Here is a 13459-nt window from a genome sequence, read left to right on the forward strand (position 1 = left end):
TGATTGTAATACTTCACACTTCCTTCCCTCCTGTCTGAACTCTATAGTCTTGCTTTTTTTTTTCCACTTATTTTTTGTTCTTGTGATTTTTGCTTTTGTTTAAAATATTATTGTGTTCTGTGGGTCTGATCAGGGAACCGTTACTGTATTTTATGTTTGTATCTACATTTTATTTTGCATGCGTAACGTGGCTTTGCCTGGATGTTCTTTTTGGTAAGTTCCAAATTTATCTAGCGTATTGGTTTTTGTAGTGTAAGCTGTAATGTTTTACATCTTCTTTTCTCCCATTTCTAGTGGACATAATCATTTGTTTTAATTTTTTTAAAGCGTTCATCTGACGTATTTTCTCCTAACATCTCCAGTTTTCTGTTGTAGTGCAGTCCGGTACTAATCCGCCTTGGCCTGTTTTACGGCCTCCCGCTGTCAGCTGCTGATTGCATTAGTGGTTGCCCTCTCAAGTGATTAGGTTTGAAAAAAACCTTAATCATTTAGAAGTCTAAAAGCTTGTGCTTCCATATAGCAGCCATGAAAAAGATAGTGTGCAGTGAAACTTGATACTTCGGTTCTTTCCTAAAATAAACTCTAATTTTGTTTTTACAGCAACAGCTTGCACAACTACAGAAAGAAAAATCAGAGATTCTGAAAAATCTGGCGTTATATTACTTTACATTTGTAGATGTTATGGAATTTAAGGTATGTATTTTAATAAGTAAACTTAAAGATTACAAAAATGAATATTTGTTAACAGTATAAATTGTGTTGTCACTTTTGTAACAAAAATATAATTCTTCCAGAACCAAAGTCTAAAGTATACTTTATACATTTGTGTTTTCTGAATTTAAAAGTTACTTACTTGGGGCTGAAGGTGTGGCTTAGTGGTAGAAGGAATACTTGCTAGCATGCAGAATCTCTGGCTTTCATCCTCAGCGCTTCCTCCAAAAGTCGTACCGATAGAGTTTAGTTTATGCTTTCCTGTTGAAGGAGCTGCGGGCTGCGTTCCTGCCACCCAGCTCCCGGCCTGGCTAGCTTATGCTCCGAAATAACAACACACAAACTGTATTCTTTTAAATACTGCTTGGCCCATTAGCTCTAGCCCTTACTGGCTAATTCTCATATCCCGATCAACCCATCTCTAATAATCTGTGTAGCACCAGTCTTACCGGGAAAGATTCAGCATGTCTGACCTGGCGGCTTGCTTCATCGCTTCTGCCTGAGAGGAGCTGCCCTGCATCTGAGCTCACTTCCTCTTCCTCCCAGCATTCTGTTCTGTTTACTCCGCCTATCTAAATTCTGCCCTATCAGATGGGACAAGGCAGTTTCTTTATTAGCCAGTGACCTTCCTCCATCACTTTCCTTTTCAGGACCATGTCTGTGACTTGCTGAACACTATTGACGTTTGCCAAGTCTTCTTTGATATTGTGAGTATCATTTTTGGGAAAATTTCTATTTCTCTCTGTTTCCAAAGAACTCAGGGAACCAATTGTTTTTCTTTAAAGAAACATTTTATAGGAGTATACAAATTATAGCATTATTTATTTGGCTTGCTGAATAACTTTTTAAAAGGAAACTTTATCATATATTTTTGTATATTATTGAATATGTCAAAATTCATTTGTAAAATAGCTGTTAAATTTAGCATATTATCTTAATACACCCAACTATAAAAAATTGAACAGTATTTTTCTGTAGTCATTATTGATAGAATTTTCCTTTGGATGACATTTTGTAGGTACAGAAAGTTGAGGTAAGAAATGTGCCCATTAACTTAATAGTAAAAATACCAAAAATTCAATACTTCTTTTTGCTTTAGTGAGATTGGTACCACTTTCCCTCCCTCCCTCCCTCCCTCCCTCCCTCCCTCCCTCCCTCCCTCCCTCCCTCCCTCCCTCCCTCCTTCCTTCCCTCCCGGTTCTGTCCTTTTCATCATCCCAGCTTGAATACAGTAGCCAAAGTCCTTTTCTTTCTTCCATGAAACCGCATCACAGACAGAACATTGCTGCCATACCCCCAGATCTTACATGTTTAGAGAGAGACGTTAGAAATCCAGAAATGGGAACAAAGCTGTAGAAATGGTATGTAGATTTTTGTGTGCTTCAGAGTTTTACAGGTAGGAATTAAACTTTTTTTTTTTTTTTTTTTTTTTCCAGACTGTGAACTTTGATTTAACAAAAAACTACTTAGATTTGACCGTAACCTATACAACATTAATGATATTGCTGTCCCGGATTGAAGAAAGGAAGGCCATCATTGGACTCTACAACTATGCACATGAAATGACCCATGGAGCAAGGTAGACAGACGTCACACAGATTCTTGTAAAGTTCTTGATCTGATGACTTATCACTCACTTGCATTTGATGTGTGTTCTAAGTGACCGAGAATACCCACGCCTTGGTCAGATGATTGTGGACTATGAAAACCCTTTAAAGAAGATGATGGAAGAATTTGTCCCCCATAGCAAGGTAAGAATCATGTTTTAGATGTGTAACCGTACATGTAAGGAATTGCTTAACAGAACATGTAAGGAATTGCTTAAGCTTGGGAAACTAAAGAAATAACTTACTTCAGGGGTATAAATTATAATGGCTATGAATAACTGTTTTTTATTTGTGAGTTAGGTAGCTGATTTAGATGCATGATTGTGTAGAAGACTTGGGAATGCAGTGATTCATTTAAATGTTAAATTGAGTGTAGCATTGTGAGGTAGTAAAGAGTGCAGTGCAGTGTCTCAGGTCAGCCAGTACACTCTGAAATATTGTACGTCACTTAACCAACTTCATGGTCTTGAACTTGTCTTTTGACTAAAAATATCTTAAAGTAGCAGTAGCCTCATATGGATGTTATAAAAATCGAAGCAGTCACTTCATCAGAAAAACTTTAGATACATAATATTGCATTAGATTTTTCTGGCTGGAAGGTTGACTCTTGAGTGTCCTGAGAGGTCAGACTGCTGTCAGACATGGACATGACCACGGTGCTGGTTCATTGGGACTTCCAGACTGCAGACGGTGGAGACTAGAAGGGACGCCATTAGAAACAGTTCAGGAGCAGCGTGTGCTGCGTGAGAACTGAGTGTTCCATGGGTTTGCAGTGAGGCCTGGAGGTGCAAGGGCAGCTTTGCAAACAATGTCACCTGAGCAATATGGGTAGGATTAAAGCCGTGGCTTTGCTGACTAGATCCAGCCCATTCCTTAGCTTTCCAGCCTCATGGCTGAGGTACCGGCTGTAGCCATTTTTATTGCCACAACTCTGTGGCGTTTCAAGGTCCCTGCCAGCAAGCAAGCTGCAGCATTATGCTCACAGACCACACTCAGTCAGCCTGCCCGAAAAAGTCAGAGTTTGCCCTGGCAGGGCGGCCCAGAATGCCAGCATTTTAAAACAGCACAACTTTTTTCCTGTTATGGCTGAAAACCGAAAAGCATGTATTCAGCTTTTCACCAACACTGTTTAAGTGTTTCATGGCAGGACCTCTTAAAAGAGCTGCAAGGTTTTGCAACTAAAGCTGAGTCAGGAAGCCTCTCTTAGATGAGAGCGCTTGCTTGCCTCTAGCAAGGAGAGCAGACCCAAGAAATTGCTGCTGCCAAGAAAACATGCTTTATTCTTTCTCCAAGCCTTCTCAGGCTTTGTGTGGATTCAGTCATCCACGTCTGGGCGCCATTCTGTGGAAGGAGCTGTGGGCTGCATTCCTCCGCCTGGCTCCTGGCCACCGGCTAGCTTTATATCCGAAATAACAACACACAAACTGTATTCATATAAACCCTGCTTGGCTCATTTCTATTAATGTGTGTAGCACCACGAGGTGGTCACTTATCTTGCCTAACCCGTATTTAGTAATCTGTATAGCACCTGTCTTATCGGGAAAGATTCAGCATGTCTGACCTGGCGGCTGGCTGCATGGCGTCTGCCCTGGAGAGGGGAGGCAGGCATGGCATCTGAGCTCACTTCCTCTTCCTCCCAGTATTCTGTTCTGTTTACTCCACCCACCTAAAGGCTGGCCTATCAAATGGGCCAAGGTAGTTTCTTTATTTGCCAATGACCTTCCTCCAAAATGTATCTATTCCAAAATTAAAAACTGTCACTTCTGATCCCAGCATTCTAGTTAAGGGATATTCAGCCTATACCTGTAAGTTTTACATATATTTAAAAAATATCTTGAAGTTAATTAGCTTATTAATTTGAAAGAGTTTGAAACAGGCTAATGAATGTCATCACATTGAAGTAATACTACCACTTGTGGAGATGTCAGTCAAGCACTAAGCGTGTTGTCTGCTCCGTAGCTGAGTTGTTGCACTTCTTACTACTATTGTCTTCCCTGCCCTTCTTTTCTCTGTAGGTCCATTCTGATTTTTCTCTGATCCGGTGTAGGCTTGTTTTTAATTTGCTACTGCACACTCTTTTCCCCTCCACTCTATTGAAGTCGAGATACTTCTTTAAAGTTCTTTCATCTTTGAAAGTTCTTGTTGGGATTAGAAAAGAAGATGTGGCAGGACCGTGTGCCTGTTTGAGGACTACAGTGTGATGGTTACAGTGAGCAGTCGTTAGCACTTAGTAGATGATTGTGAATTACCTAGGAAAAGTATTCATCTGAGTTGGATTAGTTGTTTCCTAATGTTGATTTTTCTTATGTTCCATGATATTTCCCAGTTTTGTAATTAATAGAATAGCTATCATCTATCTGCCATTTTTTTAAACTAACCACATAATTTAAAACATTCTTAGTTAACTACATCAGAATCTTACGTGAGAATTAATAAAGTTAGAGATTCCTGGTTTCTTCTTGCAGAGATCAAGCAAACACATTTTAATGGAGATCTAGATCCCTTTCAACTGGCAATTTGGTTAGAGAAAAGCCCTTTACAGGGTTCTTAGGCTTAGGCAGGGATAGACACAGCACAAAGTAGGAAACAGCTTGCCATGGTGGCACACACTAATCTCAGCACTTGGGAGGCAAAAACAAGGGATCTCATGAGTTTGAGGCTAACCTGGTCTACATAGTGAGTTCTAGGCCAGCTAGGGCTACAGAGTGAGACCCTGTCTCAAAGAAAAGCAAAACAAAAATTAGCAATAAAAGAAAACACCAAATGGGCTGGAGAGCAGGCTCAGATATCTTAATGCTTACTCCTAGGGCTAGGGATGTAGTTCAGTTGATAGAGTGCCTGCCTAGTATGTAAGAAACTATGAGTTTCGTCTCCAGCTTCCCACTTAATTGAGCATAATTGTATGTACATATCTGTTATCCTAGCCCTTGGAAGGGGAGGCAAGAAGATTAGAAGTTCAAAGTCATCCTCAGTTACATAGTGAGTTTGAAGCTAGCTTGGTGTATGTGAGACCCTGTCTCAAAAAACAATGAAAAGTCTTTGCTGTGGGCTAGGGAGATGCCTTAGTGGTTGAAAACATTTTCCATGCAAGAATGAAGACATGAGTTTAAATCCCTAGAGCCCATGTAGAAGCCAGATGCAATAGCAAGGACATCTGTAGTCTGATGTTTCTACAGAAGATGGGAGACAAGAGCTAAGAGAGTCCCCAGAAGCTCAGGGTCCAGCTAACCTGGTAAAGCACTGGAATACCAAGAAACACTGACTCAAATAGCCTCCCAGAGTTGTCCCTGACTTCTGCAGGCGTGTCTCTGTGTTTACACGGATGAGTCCCTGCACATAAAAGCTGCCAGAAAAGGAGGGAAGGATGGACTTTTAGGCATGTGATCACAGACTCCTTTCCTTTTAGTGAGAATCGTAATTTAAACTTAAGCATGAAAGTTCAGTGCTACTGTTTGAGAAACATATAAATAAAGAAGATTCCCAAGGTTACCACACAGTTTAACCTTTCAGTAAGTAACTTGTGGAGCTGAGAGCTGGCTTTTCTAGAGGACCCAGTCAACCCCTAGCATCCACATGGCTGCTAAAACTCTATAACTTCTGTCCCAGATGATCCTGTATCCTTGGAGATCTTCTGAACTCTACAAGCATCGTTCACATACATGGTGCCCAGACATACATGCAGTCAAACCACCCATACAGGAAAATAAATAAATACTACAGTATTGTTTTGTTTTGTTTTAAAGAAAGTAACATGGTTTCCTGATTAAAGATCTTGCCTGGGAATATAGACTATAACTTCTGCAATATTTAAAACAAAAGGAAACAAATTTAGAGGAGACTTGTAACCCATTATAGAGCATGGTTGGAGTCAGTCATGCACAGCCCTTGAGGCTGGAGTCTAAGTGGAAGGGAAGCACACTGTTCTTCACCTTATTTCTTGTTTTCTCAGTCTCTTTCAGACGCACTGATATCTCTCCAGATGGTGTATCCTAGACGGAATCTCTCAGCAGAGCAGTGGAGAAATGCCCAGTTGTTGAGCCTTATCAGTGCTCCCAGTACAATGCTCAACCCAGCCCAGTCCGACACTGTACGGTCCAGTTTTGTGCAGTCACTTATCATTTAAACATGTTACTGCATTTTTTCTAAGTAACATTGGCCTGTCAGCTTTATTATAAAATGAGCATAAAAATCACACAGGGTTTTTAAAAAAATTCTTAGCTCTCAAAAATTGAAGTTAATACAAATGACCGTTCTATTTTGGACTGATGAGATGGCTCAGTGGATAGAGGCATTTGCCACCAAGCCTGACAACCAGAGTTTGATTCCTAGGACCTACGCCTTGGTGGAATAAGAGAGCAACATGGGCATGCTTGCCCATACAAATAAATGTAATTTTAAAACATTGTTTCTGTCACTGTATAAAAACTTGAAGATGTAGACAGGTATAAAGAAAAAAGCCAACCTGTCAAATCTTACCAATTAGAGAAAATCATTATTGTCTGCTATATTTATTTTTTAAATTACACTCAGCATATGAACATGGCTGCTGCTGTTACAGAGCAAGTGCACAGACCATGGATTCACGTGGAAGGAGATGTAGAGAGAGGATCCAGGCACACAGTCTCTTTTCACATGACTGAAATAAATCTTTGGACAAATGCAAACTCTTACAGTGAGCTCAAGAAATTGGAAACTTACCATTTGCCAGAAGACAGTTTGGCAACAGTATAGTTCAGAGATGGTTGAGGATGTGCAAAGGATACAGTTCTCATTGTCCTCTGCTGGTTGCAGGTTTAAATAATTATTGATTCCTACCCAGTGTCTCAGATTTCTTGTGGTATTTGAACCAAGAATTGAACAGTAAGAATTAATAGCACAGGCAGAGAGACACTAAGTAGGGAGTTGTTAAAGAATTTATATTAAGCATGGGTGTGTCTTTCTTTTTTTTAAGATGCCTTGTGAATACCTCTCCTTGGATGCAATGGAGAAATGGATTATTTGTAAGTAAAATGGGTTAGTTATGGGATAACCCCTTAGGTTTGAGCTTTAGTGAGACCTAGCTGGTGACTTGCCTTTACTCTGTAGTGAACCCCTGTGTGCTTTCGCTCGTTCATTCCCCATGCTGATCCCAGCAGGATGTGGGTAGTCATGTAAGTGCCGAATCTAAAGTTAAGTCACATAGCTCCACAGTGACAGAGACCAGGGAGAGCTAATCCCCTGCTCGTTACCATGAGAGTAGTTTGCGGTAGTTTGTGCTTTTTCCTGATGTATTAACTGTCAGCTGTCTATTAGTGTTTCTCCAACTATGATGAAGGACCATTTTTCTTTAATACTTTAGTAAAATAATGACTGAAATTTTTTTCAACAAAAACAAGTTGACATAAAAGCCATAGTTTTGTTAGATTTGGCATAATCTAACAATTAGATATTATTAAGTTTGCACTTAAAATGACTACATATTTTGAAATAATTAACCTGTATACAAAATATCATTACAGACTGATTCTTCCAGTAACATTAAATATGAAAGAGGAATTTATTAGCACATACCACCTGTACTTAGACATTTTAGTTAGTTTTGTTACTTTTCAGATTTGTAAGAGTAATATTTTTTCTTAAAAGTTTACATTTCTGTGCCTTATCTATGAACCTAATTTTAAAGAAAGGTGAGGTGTTTGAAGTGTTGGATGATGTAATGATTCTTAGTTTTCACTTTGTGTTTGGCTGTGATTGAAGAATGGGTCTAGGTAGGTAACCATACAGGTGTCCTGGTTAGGGTTTCTGGTGCTGTGATAAAGCACTGTGACTAAACACAAGGTGAGGTTTATTTCACCTTACATGTCCTGACTGCAGAGGGAAGTCTTGGCAGAAACTCAGGGCAGAAACCTGGAGGCAGGAGCTAACGCAGAGGCCACGTGCTGCTTACTGGCTTGCTCCTGTGTTTGCTGAGCCTGCCTTATAGCTTCCAAGACCAGGGTAGCCTCCGCTCAGTGGGCTGTACCTTCCCACATCAATCATCAATGAAGAAAATAACGTGCATGCTGCTTACAGCTCCTCCTTTTCTCACTTGAGGTTCCTGTGTCTTAGATGACGCTTGTTTAAATGACACAAAACTAGCCAGGACTTTGGAATTAGTTTAAAAAAATAGGAGCAACTATAGAGAAGAAGAAAAATTTCAACAAAAATTTAGACTGTGCATATGTAACAAGTACTAAGTAAATGTTGAATGAATGAACCATGCTTCATGCATTGGTGTAGAAGGCTAGAGAGGGTATTTATAAATATATGTGTAGCATTAAACATCTCTGTGGGGTTTCCAGACTAGGTAACCAAAGGTAAAAAATACTTAGAATCCATGTCAAGAGAGCATGTTGTACTTTAAGAGTTAATACTTGGACTCTCCCCCCACCCCCTTTCTTTTTCTTGAAACAGAGTTCCCTGGCCTATCCTGGGCTAGCTTGGGACTCATTATGCAGACCAGACTGGACTTGAACTCACTTCTTGCCTGCCTCTGAGTGTTAGGTTAAGGATGTGACCCACCATGTCCTGCCTGCCTCTGCTACTTTAGTATTGCTGGTTTTCACTCCTTTGGCTGTAAAAGAATGATACAGTCTTGACTACTTCACAGAATAACCACGTGGAGTAGTGTCTGCGAAGATGAGTAGACAGGCAATGTTATTACTCTAGTATTCCATCTGGTGACTACAAAAATTGATTACTTTTATCTTTCAGTTACTTTAACAGCTGTAGTGATTACCATGGTATATGTTAATTTCTGATCTTTTGCTTAAAATGTGTTTTTAATGTTTCTTTTTTTAAAATAATTCATAACCTCCTCTTAAAGGATATTTTCCCCTTTTGTTAGTGCATCTTCAAAGAACTTACTCTGCAGAATATAGAAAATTATAATTTAAAATATTGTTCAGCTGGGTAATGGTGGTGCATTTGGGAGGCAGAAGTAGGCGGATCTCTGAGTTCAGAGTTAGCCTGGTTTACAGAGTGAGTTCCAGGACAGAATGCAAAGCTACGCAGAGAAACCCTGTCTTGGAAAACCAAATATATATGTGTGTGTGTGTGTGTGTGTGTGTGTGTGTGTATTCTTCATATACATATGTATATTTGCACATGTATGTAATACAATATGAATCACTTAGGAATCTCTATTCAGTGATGGAGGGTATTTCCCCATCCGCAGAAAGTTACTTTGTAACCAAAGGAATTTGTTTGCAGTACTTTTAACTTGTACTTGTTTTTCTTTGTGTTTGAAGTTGGCTTTATTTTGTGCCATGGGATGCTAAATACGGAGGCTACTGCACTGAACCTTTGGAAGCTTGCTCTTCAGAGTAGCTCTTGCCTCTCTCTCTTTCGGGACGAAGTTTTCCACATTCACAAAGCTGCAGAAGATTTATTTGTAAACATTCGGGGGTATGGTATTTTTGCTTTATTCATGTTTGGTAGGAGAAGGTGATGAGTGCAATGTCTTTAGTAACAGATTTTGGGGTTAGAGAGTTGGCCACATCCTACAAGGAAGGTGTAGCCTAGACTGTCTTTGAACCTAGCAAGTTGCTTTTAACAACATCCTGATAATGGCTCCTATAGGTAATTTTACTAATTAAAAATCTTTAGGGTTTCTTACCCTTTCAAATTTTGTGTTATAGAGAAATGTGTTCTCTTTTTAATTCACACATGATTTTATACATAATTATTACAAAAACAAAATATAGGATATATTTCCCAGCATGGTGTCTTTAGCGTTTAATTCCAGCACTTGGGTAATAGAGGCAGGCAAATCTCTGACTTTGAGGCTTGCTCGGTCTATAGCGTGAGTTCCAGGATGGCCAGGGCTACCCTGAGATTGTCTTGTCTCACCCCCAGTAAAGAACAGAGTGTATTTATAAAAGTATTTGAAGCAATCAAAAAAATGCCTTTAAAGTAGGACCGACAACACAGCACATAGGGATCATGGTTCTTGATGGCAGAGTCTGCCCAGATGACATATTAATCATTCTCTGCAAAGCAAATACATCTCTGAAATGACTGTCAGCATTCTTTTTGTTGCTATCTTTAATAGCTTCATTTTCTTGAGGACCTGTAGCCAGTATATGAAAAGCCATGTTGAATTCACATGTGAGAGCAGTCATATAATGTTTTGAAATAAAGAGCACATAAAATACCCCAGAATCCCTTATACTTAGCTGAATATGTTGGATAAGGTAACCGGGGGAAAAAAGTGAAATTTGTATATATTCGTGTCCAATTCAATATTTCATAAAGTTGAGACAAAATGAAGCTTTATTAGTTGTTAAAAAAATAACAGAGAAACCCTGTCTCGAAAAATCAAAAAAAAAATAAATAAATAAAAACATGTCTAGCACTGGTAATTTGAACCAGTCTTGCATCCTAGTGGGCCTGTACATTACCCTGAGATGCAAACTGAACACAAGTTCTATGGCATCACTGTTGTTTTAGGGAAAATAAATAGTTCTGTGCACTCTGAATAATTTATTATTTTTGTTTCCAAACAGAAAATGAAGTTTAGGGATATGGCTCGGGGACCCCGTGTGTGAATAGTCTGGAGCAGTTGTCACCTAGATACCGTGTAGGATGTCTGTGTCCTCACAGATGAGCCTTATATCTTGTCAGTCACCACTGCATTCTTACTCCTTCCTCGGTTACTCCTGAGAGCAGTGTCCTGACTTCTGTCATATTGATCAGAATACTTTAAATACATGAGCATTTAAAACCAGTTAGTGTTAATATATTTTCAGTGAAGTTATGCATGGTGTAAGTAGTAATACCGCAAAATTATCTTTGTTCTGTTAGATTTTTTTAAGAACTTATTTGTTATTATTTTATTTGAGTTTTTGCTTTCATGTATGTCTGTGTACTATGTATATGCTGGTGTCTCAGGAAGCCAGAGAAGGTGTTGGATTCTCTGGAACTACAGTTATGGATACTTGCAGAGTTGTGAGCTGCCATGTGGGTATTGGGAACCAAACCGGGTTCTCTTCCAGAGTAGCAACTGCTCTGAACTGCTGAAGCATCTCTTCTGTCCCTGCCCTAGGTGTTGTTATTCCCGTTCCCATGAACCCTCTTCTTCATTTTCTTCCTTTGTTTCTCTGCTTTGAGTTATCAGTCCCATTAAAAAGAATTGTCATAGTCAAGTCATAAAATGAATGTGTTCATTACAAAGGCCCATATAGAGTGCTCACGTGTAGAAATTGGGTTTCCTTGTAAATAGCTAAGTTGTCAGGAAGATTTTTTTTTTCTTTTATGGATTTTGGGTTTTTATCAGTAGTATTCATGAAGTTATTTATTAATACACTTTAGTAGTATTTCTGAACTGATTAAAATTGGAGTTCTGTTTCTTTTACATTTTATCAGGGTCTCATGTAGTCCTGGCTAACCTGGGAGTCACTGTAGAGCAGGCTGAGTTGCATTCACAGAAATCCACCTGCCACTGGCTGAATGCTAGAATTAAAGGCACGCACAACAGAAGAAATCTGTGTGTGTGTGTGAGAGAGAGACATGTAAAAATAAGCCATAGTTCTCTCTTAAAAACAATGTAATCAAAATGCTTTCTTGCCTTAGTTTTCTGTCCACAAGGTGCTTGCATTCAGAGTTGCTGCTGTTGATCCTCATTTGTGTTCTTTTAGAATTGATCTGTGCTTATGAACGACTTGCTAGTGTCAGAAGCAGTCACTTTTTGAGTACTTGAGATACTGGGAAATCACTTAATTACATCAAAAGGAAATTTTAATATATCTAGGGCCTAAGGAAATAATACAATTTTCATTTTACTTTACTGTAACTATTATCTTTCTAAGAAGATTTGATTTGAGTATGTAAAGTACTTGGAAATACGTTTTAGGTAGGTAGGCTTCACCCTTCATTTCCTTTGTAAATTGTTTTTGTTGTTGAAAATAAGTATTTCAAATTGACTTTTTTTATTTTGTTCACTCTTTTTGACTTTCAAATTAAGATTGACGCGGTTCATATTTTCCTTGTACGCAGCTACAATAAACGTATTAATGACATAAGAGAATGCAAAGAGGCAGCTGTATCACACGCGTGAGTACTTTTATCTGTACGGAATTTCTTCCTAAAATACGGCTTTGTTTGATGAGGACAGGCTAGTGATTGTGAGATACGAAGGATGAGAGCCTTGTTCTGAAGAGAAGTAAGTTGTAGCCTCTGTGACTAGTGTGGATCTGAAGAGAAGTAAGTTGTAGCTTCTGTGACTAGTGTGGATCTCCCAGTTTTGAAATACTGATAAAGAAGTTCCATGCAGAAGACTTTGTTTTAGTTGTTATTTGTTTAAGAATTATTTGACATGTATTTAGTTAGTGAGAATAAGCATGGATGCATGACTGTGCTTGGGCCCCAGCACCTTTATTGTGGCCAGAAGATACCTTGGGGGAGCTGGTTCTCTCAGCCCACCATGGATGGTCTGGGTTGGTGGCAGGTGCTCTGTAGTCCTTGCTGTTTGCTCCTGCTGTGCTTTCCAGGCTGTGCTGATTTGTGTGCACCCTCACGGAAACTGTTCTATTCTTACACGGATGCAAGCAGTGAGAGAACGTGGCACACGCAGGCAGTATGTTAACGCCTCACCTTGCTCCAGTTTTATATTCTAAAATTAAGAAATATATAGAAATGACTGTACTCAAGATCGGTAAACAATTTTCCAGTTTTCATATAAAATAATTCAATACCTCAATGTAGTGATTAAATATGTGGCTTAATGGTCTCCATGAGCTTAGAGAAGATAGGATGGTGAGCCGGTCTGATCTATCAGTCTCCTACCAGACATAGAGAAGACAAGAACACTCCATAGGTGAGGACAGCACATCCCAAGCTTTAAATCCTCACTCTTTGTCTTGTTCCATGTGCCTACATTTTCCTCCTGAGGGAAGCGTGAGAGATATGTGACGATCTCTTTCTCTACAGCGGCTCCATGCACAGAGAAAGGCGCAAGTTTTTAAGGTCTGCACTGAAAGAGCTGGCGACTGTCCTCTCTGACCAGCCTGGCCTGCTTGGTCCCAAGGTAAATGACTGATGAATGCGCCCTGGCAGCAGCATAAAAGCATGGCTTCTTTAGGAAATTCGATCAGAGCTTGAGCCAGGAATGGACTTGCTGACTT

At 39.4% G+C, this 13459-nt stretch overlaps 1 protein-coding gene across 4 annotated transcripts in view; it reads left to right on the forward strand.

Moving 5' to 3' along the window:
- Nckap1 (NCK associated protein 1) overlaps nt 1–13459 on the forward strand; it is a 76047-nt gene that overhangs the window by 25849 nt on the left and 36739 nt on the right. For 2 of the 4 annotated variants that reach the window (XM_057754698.1, XM_057754700.1), the window contains 9 exons: nt 601–693; nt 1362–1418; nt 2148–2290; nt 2372–2462; nt 6268–6405; nt 7270–7318; nt 9587–9743; nt 12333–12389; nt 13266–13362. In XM_057754698.1, the coding sequence (XP_057610681.1) occupies nt 601–693; nt 1362–1418; nt 2148–2290; nt 2372–2462; nt 6268–6405; nt 7270–7318; nt 9587–9743; nt 12333–12389; nt 13266–13362 (882 nt within the window). The remainder of the gene's footprint in view (nt 1–600; nt 694–1361; nt 1419–2147; nt 2291–2371; nt 2463–6267; nt 6406–7269; nt 7319–9586; nt 9744–12332; nt 12390–13265; nt 13363–13459) is intronic. The other 2 variants (XM_057754699.1, XM_057754701.1) reach the window with 1 other exon arrangement.

The sequence above is a fragment of the Chionomys nivalis genome, chromosome 22 (genome assembly GCF_950005125.1).
Source record: "Chionomys nivalis chromosome 22, mChiNiv1.1, whole genome shotgun sequence".
Classification (NCBI taxonomy): domain Eukaryota; kingdom Metazoa; phylum Chordata; class Mammalia; order Rodentia; family Cricetidae; genus Chionomys; species Chionomys nivalis.